The sequence below is a fragment of the Lichenostomus cassidix genome, chromosome 22 (genome assembly GCF_008360975.1).
Source record: "Lichenostomus cassidix isolate B80296 chromosome 22, HeHo_3.0, whole genome shotgun sequence".
Taxonomy (NCBI): Eukaryota; Metazoa; Chordata; class Aves; order Passeriformes; family Meliphagidae; genus Lichenostomus; species Lichenostomus cassidix.
This window is the reverse complement of record NC_139502.1, coordinates 1,525,846-1,538,664: the sequence shown is the minus strand read 5'-3', so window position 1 is coordinate 1,538,664 and position 12,819 is coordinate 1,525,846. Positions and strand designations below refer to the sequence as shown.

General features: G+C 57.3%; 1 protein-coding gene and 1 long non-coding RNA gene across 2 annotated transcripts in view; one reads left to right on the top strand and one right to left on the bottom strand.

Moving 5' to 3' along the window:
- The window catches only part of BIN3 (bridging integrator 3), a 38,263-nt gene extending 28,322 nt beyond the window's left edge, over positions 1-9,941 (top strand). The window contains exons 7-9 of the mRNA XM_085080900.1: positions 1,662-1,803; positions 4,209-4,343; positions 9,114-9,941. Coding sequence (XP_084937026.1) covers positions 1,662-1,803; positions 4,209-4,343; positions 9,114-9,260 — 424 coding nt within the window. The 3' untranslated portion in view covers positions 9,261-9,941. The remainder of the gene's footprint in view (positions 1-1,661; positions 1,804-4,208; positions 4,344-9,113) is intronic.
- Positions 9,942-10,087: 146 nt separating this feature from the next.
- Positions 10,088-12,809, bottom strand: LOC146428008 (uncharacterized). The gene is made up of 4 exons (XR_014856249.1): positions 12,306-12,809; positions 12,131-12,228; positions 11,582-11,699; positions 10,088-10,339 (listed from the first exon to the last, which is right to left on the bottom strand). It is a non-coding gene; the product is annotated as an uncharacterized LOC146428008 (long non-coding RNA).
- Positions 12,810-12,819: the final 10 nt, after the last annotated feature.

Here is a 12,819-nt window from a genome sequence, read left to right as displayed (position 1 = left end):
ATCAATAAACCAGGAGAGCCTCTGGACTGATGGGATCAATCCTTCCCATCGTTCATAACTGGGAAAAATTCCTGCAGAAGCTGTGACATCAAGCAGCTGGCATTGTCTGTGTACCACTGGGAAGGGACATCCCATAGTGAGGAGTATAAAAACATAAAAACATCCCTGGAAGTGTTCCAGGCCGGGCTGGAGTGGGCTTGGAACCTCCTGGGCCAGTGGAAGATGTTCCTGCCCAGCCAGAGAGTCCTGAAGGTTCCTTCCAACCCAAACCATTCCACAATTCCATCAACCCAAACCATAATTCCATGAGACCTCTCAGCCTGGCCAGCCCTTCCCTCCTCCTCTCCCATCCCAATTTCCCTAACCCCTTTCCCGGCGGATTTTCGGACTTTCCAAAAAGATATTTTAGAGATTTTTTCGATTTTCCAGGAGATATTTTAGCAGCCCAGGAGCTGGTGAGGCCATGCCTGCTGCACCCAGGCCATGTCTCCCATTTAAATATAATAGGATCGTGTGGGATGGTGGCCATAAAAAGCAATGTCAGGCCAGAGCATCTGATCCGCCCTGGGCAGCTGGAGCAGCTCCCTGATGACTTTTCCAGGTTGTTCCTCATCCCCAATCTGTTGCAACAGAGGGAGAATATCATGGGATACATATTTATATTTACATTTCCATGGATTTGTTCTGTGCCAGCCCTGGGGGGTGTGCAGGATTGAAGGATCACATCCCCAGCTCAGAGATGCTCCACAAACGCCGGGATACAAATATTCCCACTTTTCCTCCCTCCTGGCATTTGCCCTTTGCAAACCAAAGCTCAGGGATGAAAGTTTTCCCTCGGCACCCACCGGTCCAGCCCATCAGCACCCTCCAGAGAGAGTGGAAAATGGGATTTTAATGGGGCTGGAACACCCGTGGTTCCGGTTGAACCGTGGATTTAGGTCACATCTGAAGCAAATGACACTCGTCAAGTGACATCTGCGGCTTCTCTTTTTGCTAATGGGCCCCCTGGTTTGATTTATATTTATATTTATCTTTTTCTTTTTTTTTTTTTTTTCCACTTTAAGAGGTGGGAAGGCTGTTTGTTCTTGCTTGGAAGTTAAATCCATCGCCAGGGTGCTCGGAGATGTTTTTATACTATCAATTCCCTCCCCAAAATCACCCTGGAATTTAGGAATATTGAATTATTTTTCTCCAGAGAGAGCATCACCCATTTGATCCCAACCCACAGCCCTGGTATCCCCTGGGATAATTCAATTTCCTGGAATTAAGAGACAGGAGCAACATTCCAGTTCCTGCTTTTCGCCTTTTCTGTCGCATTCAAAAATATTCTCCCATCAGATGTTCATGTTTCCTCAATTTGTAACACGTTTTAATAATAGGAATCTTTCCCATAGGCTGGATAAATTGTTGGGTGCTGTGAATCCTTCTGGGGAGGACTCAGGGCTTCTCCTCAGCAACCCAAAAAGAGCAAAAGTTTGCGGGAAAAAAAGGCAAAAAATCGATTAGAAGAAAGCAAAAAAAAAAAGAGAAAAAGGCAAAAAAATACACCAAAAAAGCCTAAAAAAATTAGCAAAAAAAAGCACAAAAAATTAATTAAATAGGGAAAAAAACCCCCAAAAATAGAACATCCCATCCCAACGCCTTCCCATTTTTTTTTCCAGGTTCAGCAGTGTCTTCCCCAGCCTGAACATGGCCGTGAAGCGCCGAGAGCAAACTCTCCAGGACTACAAACGCCTGCAATCCAAGGTGGAAAAATACGAGGAAAAAGAGAGAACTGGCCCAGTCCTGGCCAAGCTGCACCAGGTATGGAGATATTCCCAGCCAGGCAGCATTCCTGGGAAAACTCGGGAAAAAGCTTTTCCCTTCCCTTCCTATGACATCCGAATAGAACATTTTGGGAGGATGTCTTGTGTAAAAAAAAAAAATCGCGTTTTTGACAGCGCAAAAATGTTTTCCGGCGCTGGGTGAAGGGAAGGAGCCTCTTTTCCAAGAGAAAATGGAATATTTTCCAAGATGGAATGGAATCAGAGCCCCCAGAGCTCTGGGGATGCTCGGAGTCAGTGGTGAGCAAGCAGCTGGATGGGGAAGGGAACAGATCAGAGCCTTTCCCAGCTTTATGTTTGCCACCTGTTCCCCAAAAAAAATTCGTCTTGGAAAATTGCAGTAATTGGTTAACAGGAAGTTTTGCCAGATTCTTTCTGCTCTCTCCCGAATTTTAGCGAAATCGTGATGAGTTTGTTGGTTTTTGGCTTTTTTTTTTTTTTTTTAATCCAATCTTCCCCAGCGTTTTTCCCCCGAAATCTGTCGCTCCAGCAGCACGTGGCTTGATCCTCCCAGGAACAATTGATTCTCAGAGTCAAAGAAAAAGCGTTTTTCTGATGAATTTCCCCCCCAAAAAAATGAAGTTTTGTGTTCAAGAGCAGCCTGAACAAAAGACACCTCTGGTTTAACAGTAAGCAGCTTATTTTGCTCAGCCTCAGCGACTAAAGCTGGGGCTGGAAAAATGGAAATTCTTTTGTCCTGGTGATTAAGCAGGGTTTAGTTATTTCATTTATTTTTTCCCCTTAATGAACTTTTGATCTAATTCCTCCCCCCCAAAAAAGAAAAATTCTTCACCAAACACTGAGTTTAAACACCTGTGGGAGGGAGCTTTGAGCATTCCCAACCTGGGGTATCCAGAGGGTCCAAATTTGATCTCATCTCATCCAGGTATTTAATTACTGAGCTGCAGATTTACATCTGTGGTTTGCTCCAGGTTTTCTGCTCTTCTGCTCCCTCTGAACTCCATCCTGGGATTTTTCCCCATGATCTCCATCCTTGGATTTTTCCCTATGAACTACATTCCAAAACTTTTCCCCATGAATTCCATCCCAGGAGTTTTCCCCATGATCTCCATCCAGGGAGTTTTCCCCATGAATTCCATCCTAGGAGTTTTCCCCATGAATTCCATTCCAGGATTTTTCCCTATTAATTCCATTCCAGAATTCTTCCCCATGAATTCCATCCTGGGATTTTTCCCCATGAACTCCATTCCAGGAGTTTTCCCCATGAGCTCCACCCTGGGAGTTTCAACGCTCCCAGTTTTCTGGCAAATAATGAATCTACTCCTTTGCTGGGATGATTCCAGGCTTTCCCAGCCTGCAGCCCAGGCCATGCCACCCCTCTGGCACGCTGTCCCTGTCCCCAGGGCCGGCGCCACGGCCAGGCTGGGCTCTCCCTCAACCCCTCCCGTCGGAATGGCACCGGGATTAAGTGGCAGACTTGAACCGAGCTAATATTTCACAGCCCACCCCCTCCTGCCCTTTTCCACACCATCCCGGAGACATTTCCCATCCTCCCCACGCTCTGTTTAAAGGAGCCAGTTGGATGCACCGAGCTGAAGGTCATGGTGACGCTGGGGACAGGGAGGGATGGTCCCTGGATCGCGGGGTGAGGGGACATGGATGTGGCCGGGGATGTTCTGCAGCCTGGCTGAGCTCTGGGGATTGGTTTTGTCCATGTTTTTCTGAAGGAGGGAAGATTCATCCTCTCTGGGTGTCCTGTGGCTTTCCAGGGTCAGAGCTTGGGTCCCACCAGTCTCCATTGGATGGTCATTTGGGTCCCACCAGATTACGCTGAATGGTCACTTGGGTCCCACCAGCCTCCATTGGGTGGTCATTTGAGTTCCCCCAGGGTCCAGTGAATGGTCATTTGAGTTCCCCCAGGGTCCATTTAATGGTCATTTGGGTCCCATCAGGGTCCATTGGATGGTCCCGTCAGGATTCATTTATTGGTCACATGGGACCCATGAGATTCCATTGAGTGGTCATTTGGGTCCCACCAGCCTCCGTTGGATGGTCATTTGGGTCCCACCAGATTACACTGAATGGTCATTTGGGTCCCACCAGTCTCCATTGAGTGGTCATTTGGGTCCTACAAGGCTCCATTGAGTGGTCACTTGGGTCCCACCAGGCTCCATTGAATGGTCATTTGGGTCCCATCAGGATCCATTAATTGGTCACATGGGTCCCACAAGATTCCATTGGATGGTCACTTGGTCCCACCAGGCTCTCTTGGATGATCCCATGGGTCCCACCAGGTTCCATGTGTTGATCCCATGGGTCCCACCAGCTCCTCCCATCAAAGCAAAGCGTGCCATTGTCCTGGGGTGGTCTCTACAGCAGGCAAACCCTTTTCCCAGGAGTGATTCCCTCCCTGTCCCTCGGCAGGCGCGGGAGGAGCTGCGCCCGGTGAAGGAGGACTTTGAAGCCAAGAACAAGCAGCTCCTGGAGGAGATGCCCAAGTTCTACAGCAGCCGCATCGATTACTTCAAACCCAGCTTCGAGTCGCTGGTCCGGGCACAGGTGAGACTTTGTCCCTTCCTGTGTCACATCCTGTCCCGCAGTTCCAGCCCTGCCTGGGCATTATCCACTGCAATTCCATGGTTTTATCCACCCGGCAATGCCATCTCAGGGTTGGATCTGCTCTGAGGTGTTTGGGCTCCTCTGAAGGGTGAGCAGAGAAGAGGCTCCCGGGACATCTCCACACCACAAATTTGCAGGACGAGGTGGCCTGAATATCCCCCAGCTTCCATTTCCATCCTAAAATTCGGGAGAGAGCTTCCTCAGGGAACGTTCTGCCGTTCCTCCTCCTCCTTCCTTCTCCTTCACCCTTTCCTTCAGGCTGCAGATGGGCAGCTTGGGATCTCCCCAGGCTTTGAGAACCTCTGGCAAGCCATGCCATGGCTCCCGAGGCATTCCAGCTCCGGCAGGAGGGCAGAACTGGGTGCTGGGTGTTCTCCTGCAGCATTTTGGGGCCGCAGGGACCCAGGTGTGCGGCGGGGGGGTGCCTGGAGCACGTGTTCCATCTCACCTCCGACTTGGGGGGGCCTCTCGGCGGAGCTGCCAGCGAGTTGTCTGCAGGCTGATTCACCTAGCAGATGGTGCCGATGCTCCCTGCGCCGCAGGGTGGGTGCTGGGGATGCTGTTCCTGCTGTTCCCTTAGCAATCGGGCTCAGGGCTCCCTGTTCCAGCCCGGAATAACCAGAATTCCCGGAGCCGCCGCAGAGTCTTGCTGGCCCTTTCCCCCCCTGCAGACCCCCTCTGTGGGTGAGGCTTTGAAACCCCAATGTTCTCTGCCCTCTCCGGGGCTTTGTGATCCATGAGTTTCCTCAGGGAGCAGCTTTGCCCCCTCTGGGTTCTCCCATTCCATTTGTGTCCTGATTCCCAAGGAATTCAGGGTGACAAGGACATTGGGATGGGTGTGCTCAGAGCACCCAGAGCAGCAGGGTGTCACTGCTGGGGCTGTTTGTGACTCTCCATCCACATCCCTCTTCCTCCTCGGGAATCCTCAGCTTTCTTTCCCTTCTATCAGCCCTGCCTCTCTTCAGGTGAGGAATTCATTGGGAAAACCGAGTGAAATCCCGTTTTAAACACCCAAAAAGGCAGCGTCACAACAAAGCTGATGCATCTCCCGTAGGCTGGACTAGAGCTGGTCCCAGATGGATGCAGCTCACATCCCTCCCTCCCTGCCAGCCTCCACGGGAGCCTCATCCCTCTCCTTTCCCAGCACTGGCTGCATCCTTCCACCCCCGAGGAGGGATGCTGGGAGGAGAGCTTGGAATATTTGTGCCGAGGCTGAGCTTGGGCTCTGTGTGCCCTGCTAGCTCAGGAGCTCTGGGAAGCATTTTCCCATCGAAGTGGCTGAAATAAGATGGAAAAGGGATGCGATTTGCCCAAGGTAATGAGTCAGTGGCGAGCCAGGAATAGCACCCGGAGCCCTGAGTCAGCTCGGCAGCTGCTCACCTGCAGGCACCTGGCTGGGAAGGGCAGCCCCAGGGATGCCAGGAGCATCCCCATCCCAGCATGGGAATGCTGCCCAGCCAGCCCAGTTCTTCCCAGGTTTCCCTCCCTCCTCCGTGCCTCCCTGAGCTGGTTTAGCATCTGGATGTGGTCGTGTTCCTCGATGGAATTTCTATTCTCAGCCTTTTCTGCAGGTTCCTCTCTGGGAGTGATGGTTGGGATGAGGCTGGAGGTGAATCCCTCAGGGAGAGGGATGGATGGGGTGGGACTGGGATCAGCTGGCACCATGCAGGGGGCTGTGACTTTGGGGTTGTTTCTCCCTGGGTCAAACCCACCATCCAAAGGCGAAACCATGTCATTTTCCCTGTTTTTTGACCCTGGAGAAAGCTGGGAGTTAAATTATGTGACAGTGACACCGCCCAGCACCACAACGAGCTGGGACAGGACCAGCTGCCTCCCCAGGAGAGGGAAGACCCTTCTCCCAAGCACCTCCGTGGCTCTGACCCTAGCAGACCCTCCCAAACCTCCCAGGGTGGGCGAGTTCCCATGGCACAGGCTGGCCGAGCTCCCAACCCCGGGTGTCTCCTGACGCCAGGACATGTCCCAAGCTCGCAGGGCTGTAACATTCAACACCAAATTCTTCTCTCCACCCACGGGCCCGGGCCAAGCCAAGGGAGGCAAATATTTCCCTGGCTGGGGGCTTTGAAGTGGCCACATGGAGATGAAAGGGGGGGATTTTGGAGCTGTCGCTGGTGTCAGGCGTGAACAGCACTTCCTTCCCGCTTTGGGCTTTATTTTCCAGCTAGAAAACGGGAGATTCCTTTGGGTTTGAGTGAAATGGGGGGAAGGATGGGGCTGGCAGGCAGGGAGGGTGCTGTGGGCTGGGGGAGCCAAGCCCTGGCAGAACCCCCGGGTTTGTTTTGGGCAGGGCTGCCCCAAACACTGAGTGCTGCCCAGCTGGGCCATTGTGGCCGAGATCTATAGAAAATGCGCGGAACACCGTGTCCCCAAACAGAATTAGTTCAAGACAGGTGGACTGGGGCCGTTGGCTCGGGCTCAAAGGCGAGCTGGGAGATGGGATTTGATGGGATGGGGACGGAGCATATGGTATCCATAGCTGGAAAAGTACTGGGCTGGTGGAGCAGGTAGGGCAGGGTGAGCTGTCTGTGGGGCCACCACTGTCACTGTCACCAGTGTGGGATGCATCCCCTCCCCGGGATGTGGAGGCAGGGAGGGTTTTCACTCCTGTTTCAACAGGAGAAATCACGGGGGGATCCAAGCTGGTGGGATTTTGTTGATGAAGCTCAGGAGGCTCGGCTGGTGAGGCACAAACTGGTTCTGCACTGCTGGGGCCTGCTGGGGGAGAGGAGCATCCCCAAGGACACCATCAGGCCCTGGGGACACGGGGTGTCCCTCGGGAAGGGATCAATGGCTGCGGGATGTGGGTGGAGGGGGAGCAGCACCAAAGAATTCACTCTGTTCTACCCATTCCATCCAGGGGACAATCCTGGGGAGAAGCCTAGAGGGCAATCCTGATCGAGGGGAAATGGTTGGGGACAATCCTGAGGGGCAGTCCTGGAGCCAATCCTGGGGGACAATCCTGAGAGCAATCCTGGAGGACAATCCTGAGGGACAGTTGTCCCCAAATCCTGGGGACAATCCTAGGGGCAGCATCTGCCTCCAGCCCTGCCACCCCAGCAAGATTCATTCCAACACAGTTGCTTTTTCCATGCTGGAATTGGCAGTGCCACTTGGCCGTGAGTGACCCAGTGGAGCCCAGCTGGCTCCAGCCTGGGGACAAGGGACACCGGGGGGCTGCTCCAGGGCACTTCCCCCCGGATCCCTGCTCACCTGTGGCACTGCCAAGGGATTTCGGGCGTTTTTGGCATCTCTGGCTTGCAAAGGGGTTGGGAGGACATTTGGGGTGGCCCAGCTGTGGGGCTGTGCTTTGGGGGGGTGCAGGATTTTGGGGGGGTGCAGGATTTTGGGGGGCTCTGCCAGCTCAGCCCCGTGTGGGGCTCGTTAGTCACTGTGTAAATGAGCATCGCTGTGACTCACCCGGCGCTGCTGCGTGGGGAGCCCTGGCCACGGAGCAGCCCCCGGACCCCCGGCATGGCCAGCCCTGCCAAGGGGGGGTCAGGCAGCCGGTGCTGGGATGTGGAGCCCCAAAATCCCCCCTCGGGCCTGCCCAAAATCGGCGTGGTTTTGAGCAGGATTAGGGGAGCTGGTCTCCATGGAGACGATGTGTCTCCGCACTGGTGCTGCTGGAGATGCTGGGGCTCCTCTGGCAAACGGGGGCAACGCTGGCATTGCCCACCCTGGGGGGCACCCGTGGAGGTGGGGGGATGTCCGGGGCAGGATCCCACATCTGCCACAGGACTGGGGGTCCTGCAGTGCCAAGGGTCCCACAGGCAGGGCTGGGGGTCCTGTGGCACCTGGGGGTCCTACAGTGACGGGTTCTGCGGTACCCAGAGGTTCTCCAATTCCTGGGGTCTCACAGGCAGCACTGGGGGTCCTGCAGCGCCAGGAGTGCCCCCGGCAGGGCTGGGGGTCCCACAGGGCTGACAGCCCTGCAGTGCCAGGGGTCCCGTGGTACCCAGGGATCCCCCAGGCGGCACGGGGGTCCCTCAGTCACGGCCAGACATCCCCTAGCACTGGGGTTCCTGCGGGCAGGGCTGGGGGTCCTGCAGCACCGAGGCTCCCGCAGCGCCAGGGGTCCCGCGACACCGCCAGGGTGTCCCACAGCCGCGGGGGTCCCGCAGGCAGGGCTGGCAGCCCCCCTCCCCTCTCCGGAGCCCGCGCCCGAGCAGCCACCCCGCTGCCATCTGCCTGCGCTGACCCACGGGCTCCCGCGCCGGCAAGCGCTGCTCGCTGCCGGAGATAATTGGCGGTGCTAATTAGCACGTTATTAACACACCCCTCCTCCTCCTCCCTCCCCGTGCTTCGCACGGGGCACGGCGCTGCCGGGCTCGCCCTTTCCCGAGCCCACCGAGCCCCTCGCCCTGCCCACCGTGCCCACCGGGCAGCGTGGGCGGGCGGCTCGTGCCGGTGGCACCGGTGACAAAACACACGCGCGGGGCCGAGGCAGGAGGGTGGCGGTGCCGGTGGCAGCCCCGCACGCGCGGCTCCCAGATGGGAAGCGAGCGGAGAAGGGCAGCGTGTTATTAAAATGTGTTGAGTTGTAATAATCCAAGGGGGTGGCATCGCCACATGGGAGGGAGCTATTTTAGACACCGCCGCCGCGGCGAGGGGCTGCCGAGGGCACCGCGGGGGGGGTGGGCGGGGAGGAGACCCCCCCCCGGTTCCCCTCCCCAATCCCCCTTTCTCCAACAGGTTGTCTACTACACGGAGATGCACAAGATTTTTGGGGACCTGACGGCGCAGATCGACCGGCCGGGGCTGAGCGACGAGCAGCGCGAGAGGGAGAACGACGCCAAGCTCAGCGAGCTGCGGGCTCTGTCCATCGTGGCTGATGACTGAGGCGAGGGTGGGGATGGGGAGGGGATGGGGATCCTCCCCCTTCACCCCAGATCCCATCCCGGGGGTGGTTTTGGGGGGCTGGAGCTGCTCCTGTCACCCCACGGCTCTGCACTCCTGACAGGGTCGGGGTTGTCTTTGTCACTCCGCAAGTGTTTTGCCTTAAATTTGAGGGTGTGGAGGAGCAGGGAAAGGAGCCATGGATGAAGAGGGGGAATGGGATTTTCCCAAGTTCCAGCCCCCTTGGCACCCCAGAGGGTGAGGCCCCCAACTCCTATCCCTCATTTCGTGCCTTAGGAACCCAGTGGCCCTCAGGGCAGGGCAAAATCACTCAAATCCCACTTTTTAAAGCATGGCGAGAGGGTGATGCTTCCCAGGATGAGCATCCATCCCTCTTTTCCCAGCAATGGTACAAAGAGCCTCTGCTCCAGAGCCAGGGGTGTCCAGGGAAGGGGACAGGGGACCCCAAACCCCACAGCAGGGACAGGCAGGGCGATCCCTAAGGGACACAACCCAGCCGGGAGCAAACCTATGGAAAACTGGGGGGCTGCAGCCCCTCCTCGGTGTGCGGGGAGGGGGCTCGGGGGCTCCGTCACTTGTCCCCAATAAAGTTTTTGGCAGCGCAGCGCGGCCAGGGCCGTGTCGGTGCCACCGCCGGGGCCGTGTCGCTGTCGCTGTCACCGCCGGGCCGCTGTCGCCCTCTGCCGCCGCCTGGCCGCCACTGCAGGGGGACCCGGGGGGTGCTTGGGGTGTCACCTGGAATTAAAAAATTGGGATGAACATCCCCCCCGTGGAGGCGCGGGAAGGAAACGGCGTCAAAGCACGAGGAATTGAGTTTTCCAGTAAAATATAGGGAATTTAGGGCTGAGCTGGTGTCTGTAAGCATAAGGAGAGGCTGCCTGCTGTGTCCTGGGTGGGAAAAGGGGTGGGAATCCCACCCTGGTGGGGTTCTGGTGGAGCTGACGAGGGTCCCTCCTCTGCCTTGGAGGATCCTGCTGGTCCAGGTGAGGGCACACAGCCCCAGGGGTCAGGAAAACATCACCACCTCTTCCCAGCAGGACCTGGATTTGGCAAACAGGACCCTGCGGGAGACAGGGAACAGCAGTCAGGGGTGTGCTGGGAAGCCCAGCAGAAAACAGGGAGATGGACGCCCTAAAACCAAACCCCTGTTCCCTCTAACAAAATGGGACAGAGCCCTGGGAATGCTGGTGGCTGTCCCCAGTGAGGAATTGCAGGGACACAGCGAGGTTCCCCCCCCACGAGAGCATCCCGTGCCACATCCCGTGCCAAGGCTCCTCCCCACATCCCAGCACGGAGAACTTCATCCCTCCCTCTCCCCTCGGCTGTTCCTTCCCAACCACATCACATGCCAGGCCAGGTTTAAGCAAAATAAACCCAGTTGCCACGGTTACCAAGAGCAGGGATGCTAAATATATAGAATATAGATATTTATATATATATTTAACTGCCACGCACGGAGCCCGTGTGCCCAAGCGAGGGACACACTGTCCCACGGGATCAGAGTCCTGCAGACGTCAGGATGGCTCCAAAGTGGGCAAAGGTCCGTGGCAGCTCCTCTGTGGCCTGGAGGTGTTGATTCCTCACCAGATTCAACCCCACCTGGGCTCACCTGAACCCACCTGGTGGCTTTGTCTGCGTCACTGTCACCCTGCATGGCACAGCCAGACCTCCTCAGCCACCTCATCCCCAGCATCCCACCTGAGTATCCACAAGTCCCAGCTCCTGGTCCGTGCCAGCAGCTCCTCCTGCCCTCCCTGTGCTCGGGAAAGGGATCTCACCCATGGAAACTTAACCCAGGCGTTCCCAGGGATTCGCTCTGCGTACTCTCCGCACTGGCTGGGGAGGAGAATTCCATCTTCCGTAGTAAAAAGTGGATAATTACCGGGTTTTGCACCACCCACCAGATCCCAGCGTTAATAGGGAGAGCTGGCAGGAAGGGAAAATTAACTCTACGATGCGGAATGTGCTCAGCCTCGGTGTCTAGGGCAGCCCTGAGATTCACCAGTGCTCAGCCCTCCGGGAGGATCCATGTGAGAGGCAGTGAGGCCATCCCGGGATTGGGATCATTCCCTGCTGATTCCCTCCTTTTTGCTCCCCATCAGGAATTCCGGGTTAGCCCCGTGGCACTGCAGCAATCCCGACTGTCCCACTCCCTCCCCAGAGTCACCAAACCCCTTGGGGACAAGACCTGAGGGGACAGGGACAGCTTCAGCACATGCCAGTCCAGCACCACCCATCCCAAAGGTTTTCCTCACCAGTGGGATGAATTAACCCTGTCCATGCCTGCCAACAGCAGCACACACCTGGGTCCACACCTTGCTTTTCCTTGTCAGGTGTTCAGGACTTTCCCCTTGCTCGGGTGATCCGGGGGTGCCAAGGTGGCAGAGAGGCTATCAGACCCTCCTCCTCCTCACCTGGGCCCTGAAAGGAGACTCAGCATCACCTGGACTGGTGGTCAGCATCCCCTGGGATTGTGCCGGAGCTTCCCAGGTGAGGAGGAAGAGATCCCGGTGGAGGTGGCAGAGGGGCAGCAGGGCAGGGGGTGCCCAGACCCCACCCCGCACTGGGAACACCCATCTTGTCCTTTCCCCACCTCCCCAAGCCCCTCCCCATTGGTCCTCACCCCGGGGGGCTCCGGAGAGCAGAGGGGGAGTGACGGGAACAGTTTTGATGCTGGAAAGGAGGGGACAAGGATAAGATCCCCCCAAACCACCTCCAAAAAGCCTTCAGCACCCCCTGGTGAGGCTGTGACCCAGCCGACCCCCCCGGGGGAACTGCCAGGGACCCCCTGCCCTCCCAACACCCGGCTCCAGCCCCTGCCGTGAGGATGGAACCGCAGGATGAGCACTCACGTTTCCCGGGAAGCGGCGGAGGGATGCGGGAGGCTGCAGCTCCGGGGATGCCCGCGGGGTATCCGGCTGGGAGCGATGCCGGGAGGGCTCGGGAGACGCTGCAGGAAGGAAAAAACCCCAAGTGACGGTAGGAAATCAGCAGGAAAGGAGGGGAAAGGGAGGGATAACGGGATACCTGATGGCAGAGCGCCTGGCCGGGGCTCGGGGCTGCATCTTCCTCACTTCCGGCACCGGGCTGTCCCGCGGGGAGCTGGCGACACCGTGAGGGGCTCCAGCAGCGCCGGAACAGCATCGCCCCCCTCCTCACCATCCTCACCCACCCCCCAAACCGGGGATCCCCATCCGAGGAAGAGCCGCTGCTTCCTCCCCACCCGCCATGCGCCCTGGAGCATCATCGCCCCGCCGGGAGCCCCCAACCCACCCGCGGAGCTGCTCCAGGGGTCCGGGGGGCTCAGCGGGGAGGTTTGGGGGGGGAAGGACAAGCTTTATCCCCACCCCGAGACAGCGAGACCCCTCCGGGGCTGAGCTGGGTGGGGGCTCGGCGGTGACCCGGGGAAGGGACTCGGGAGGGGCGGCAGCCGCTTGGACCGTCCGTGGGACCGAGCCCGCTCGGACAGAAGGGGCGGAAGAACCCTCGGAAGTGATGCGGAGGTGACGCGCCCTCGCGTGACGTCACGCCGGGGTTAGGG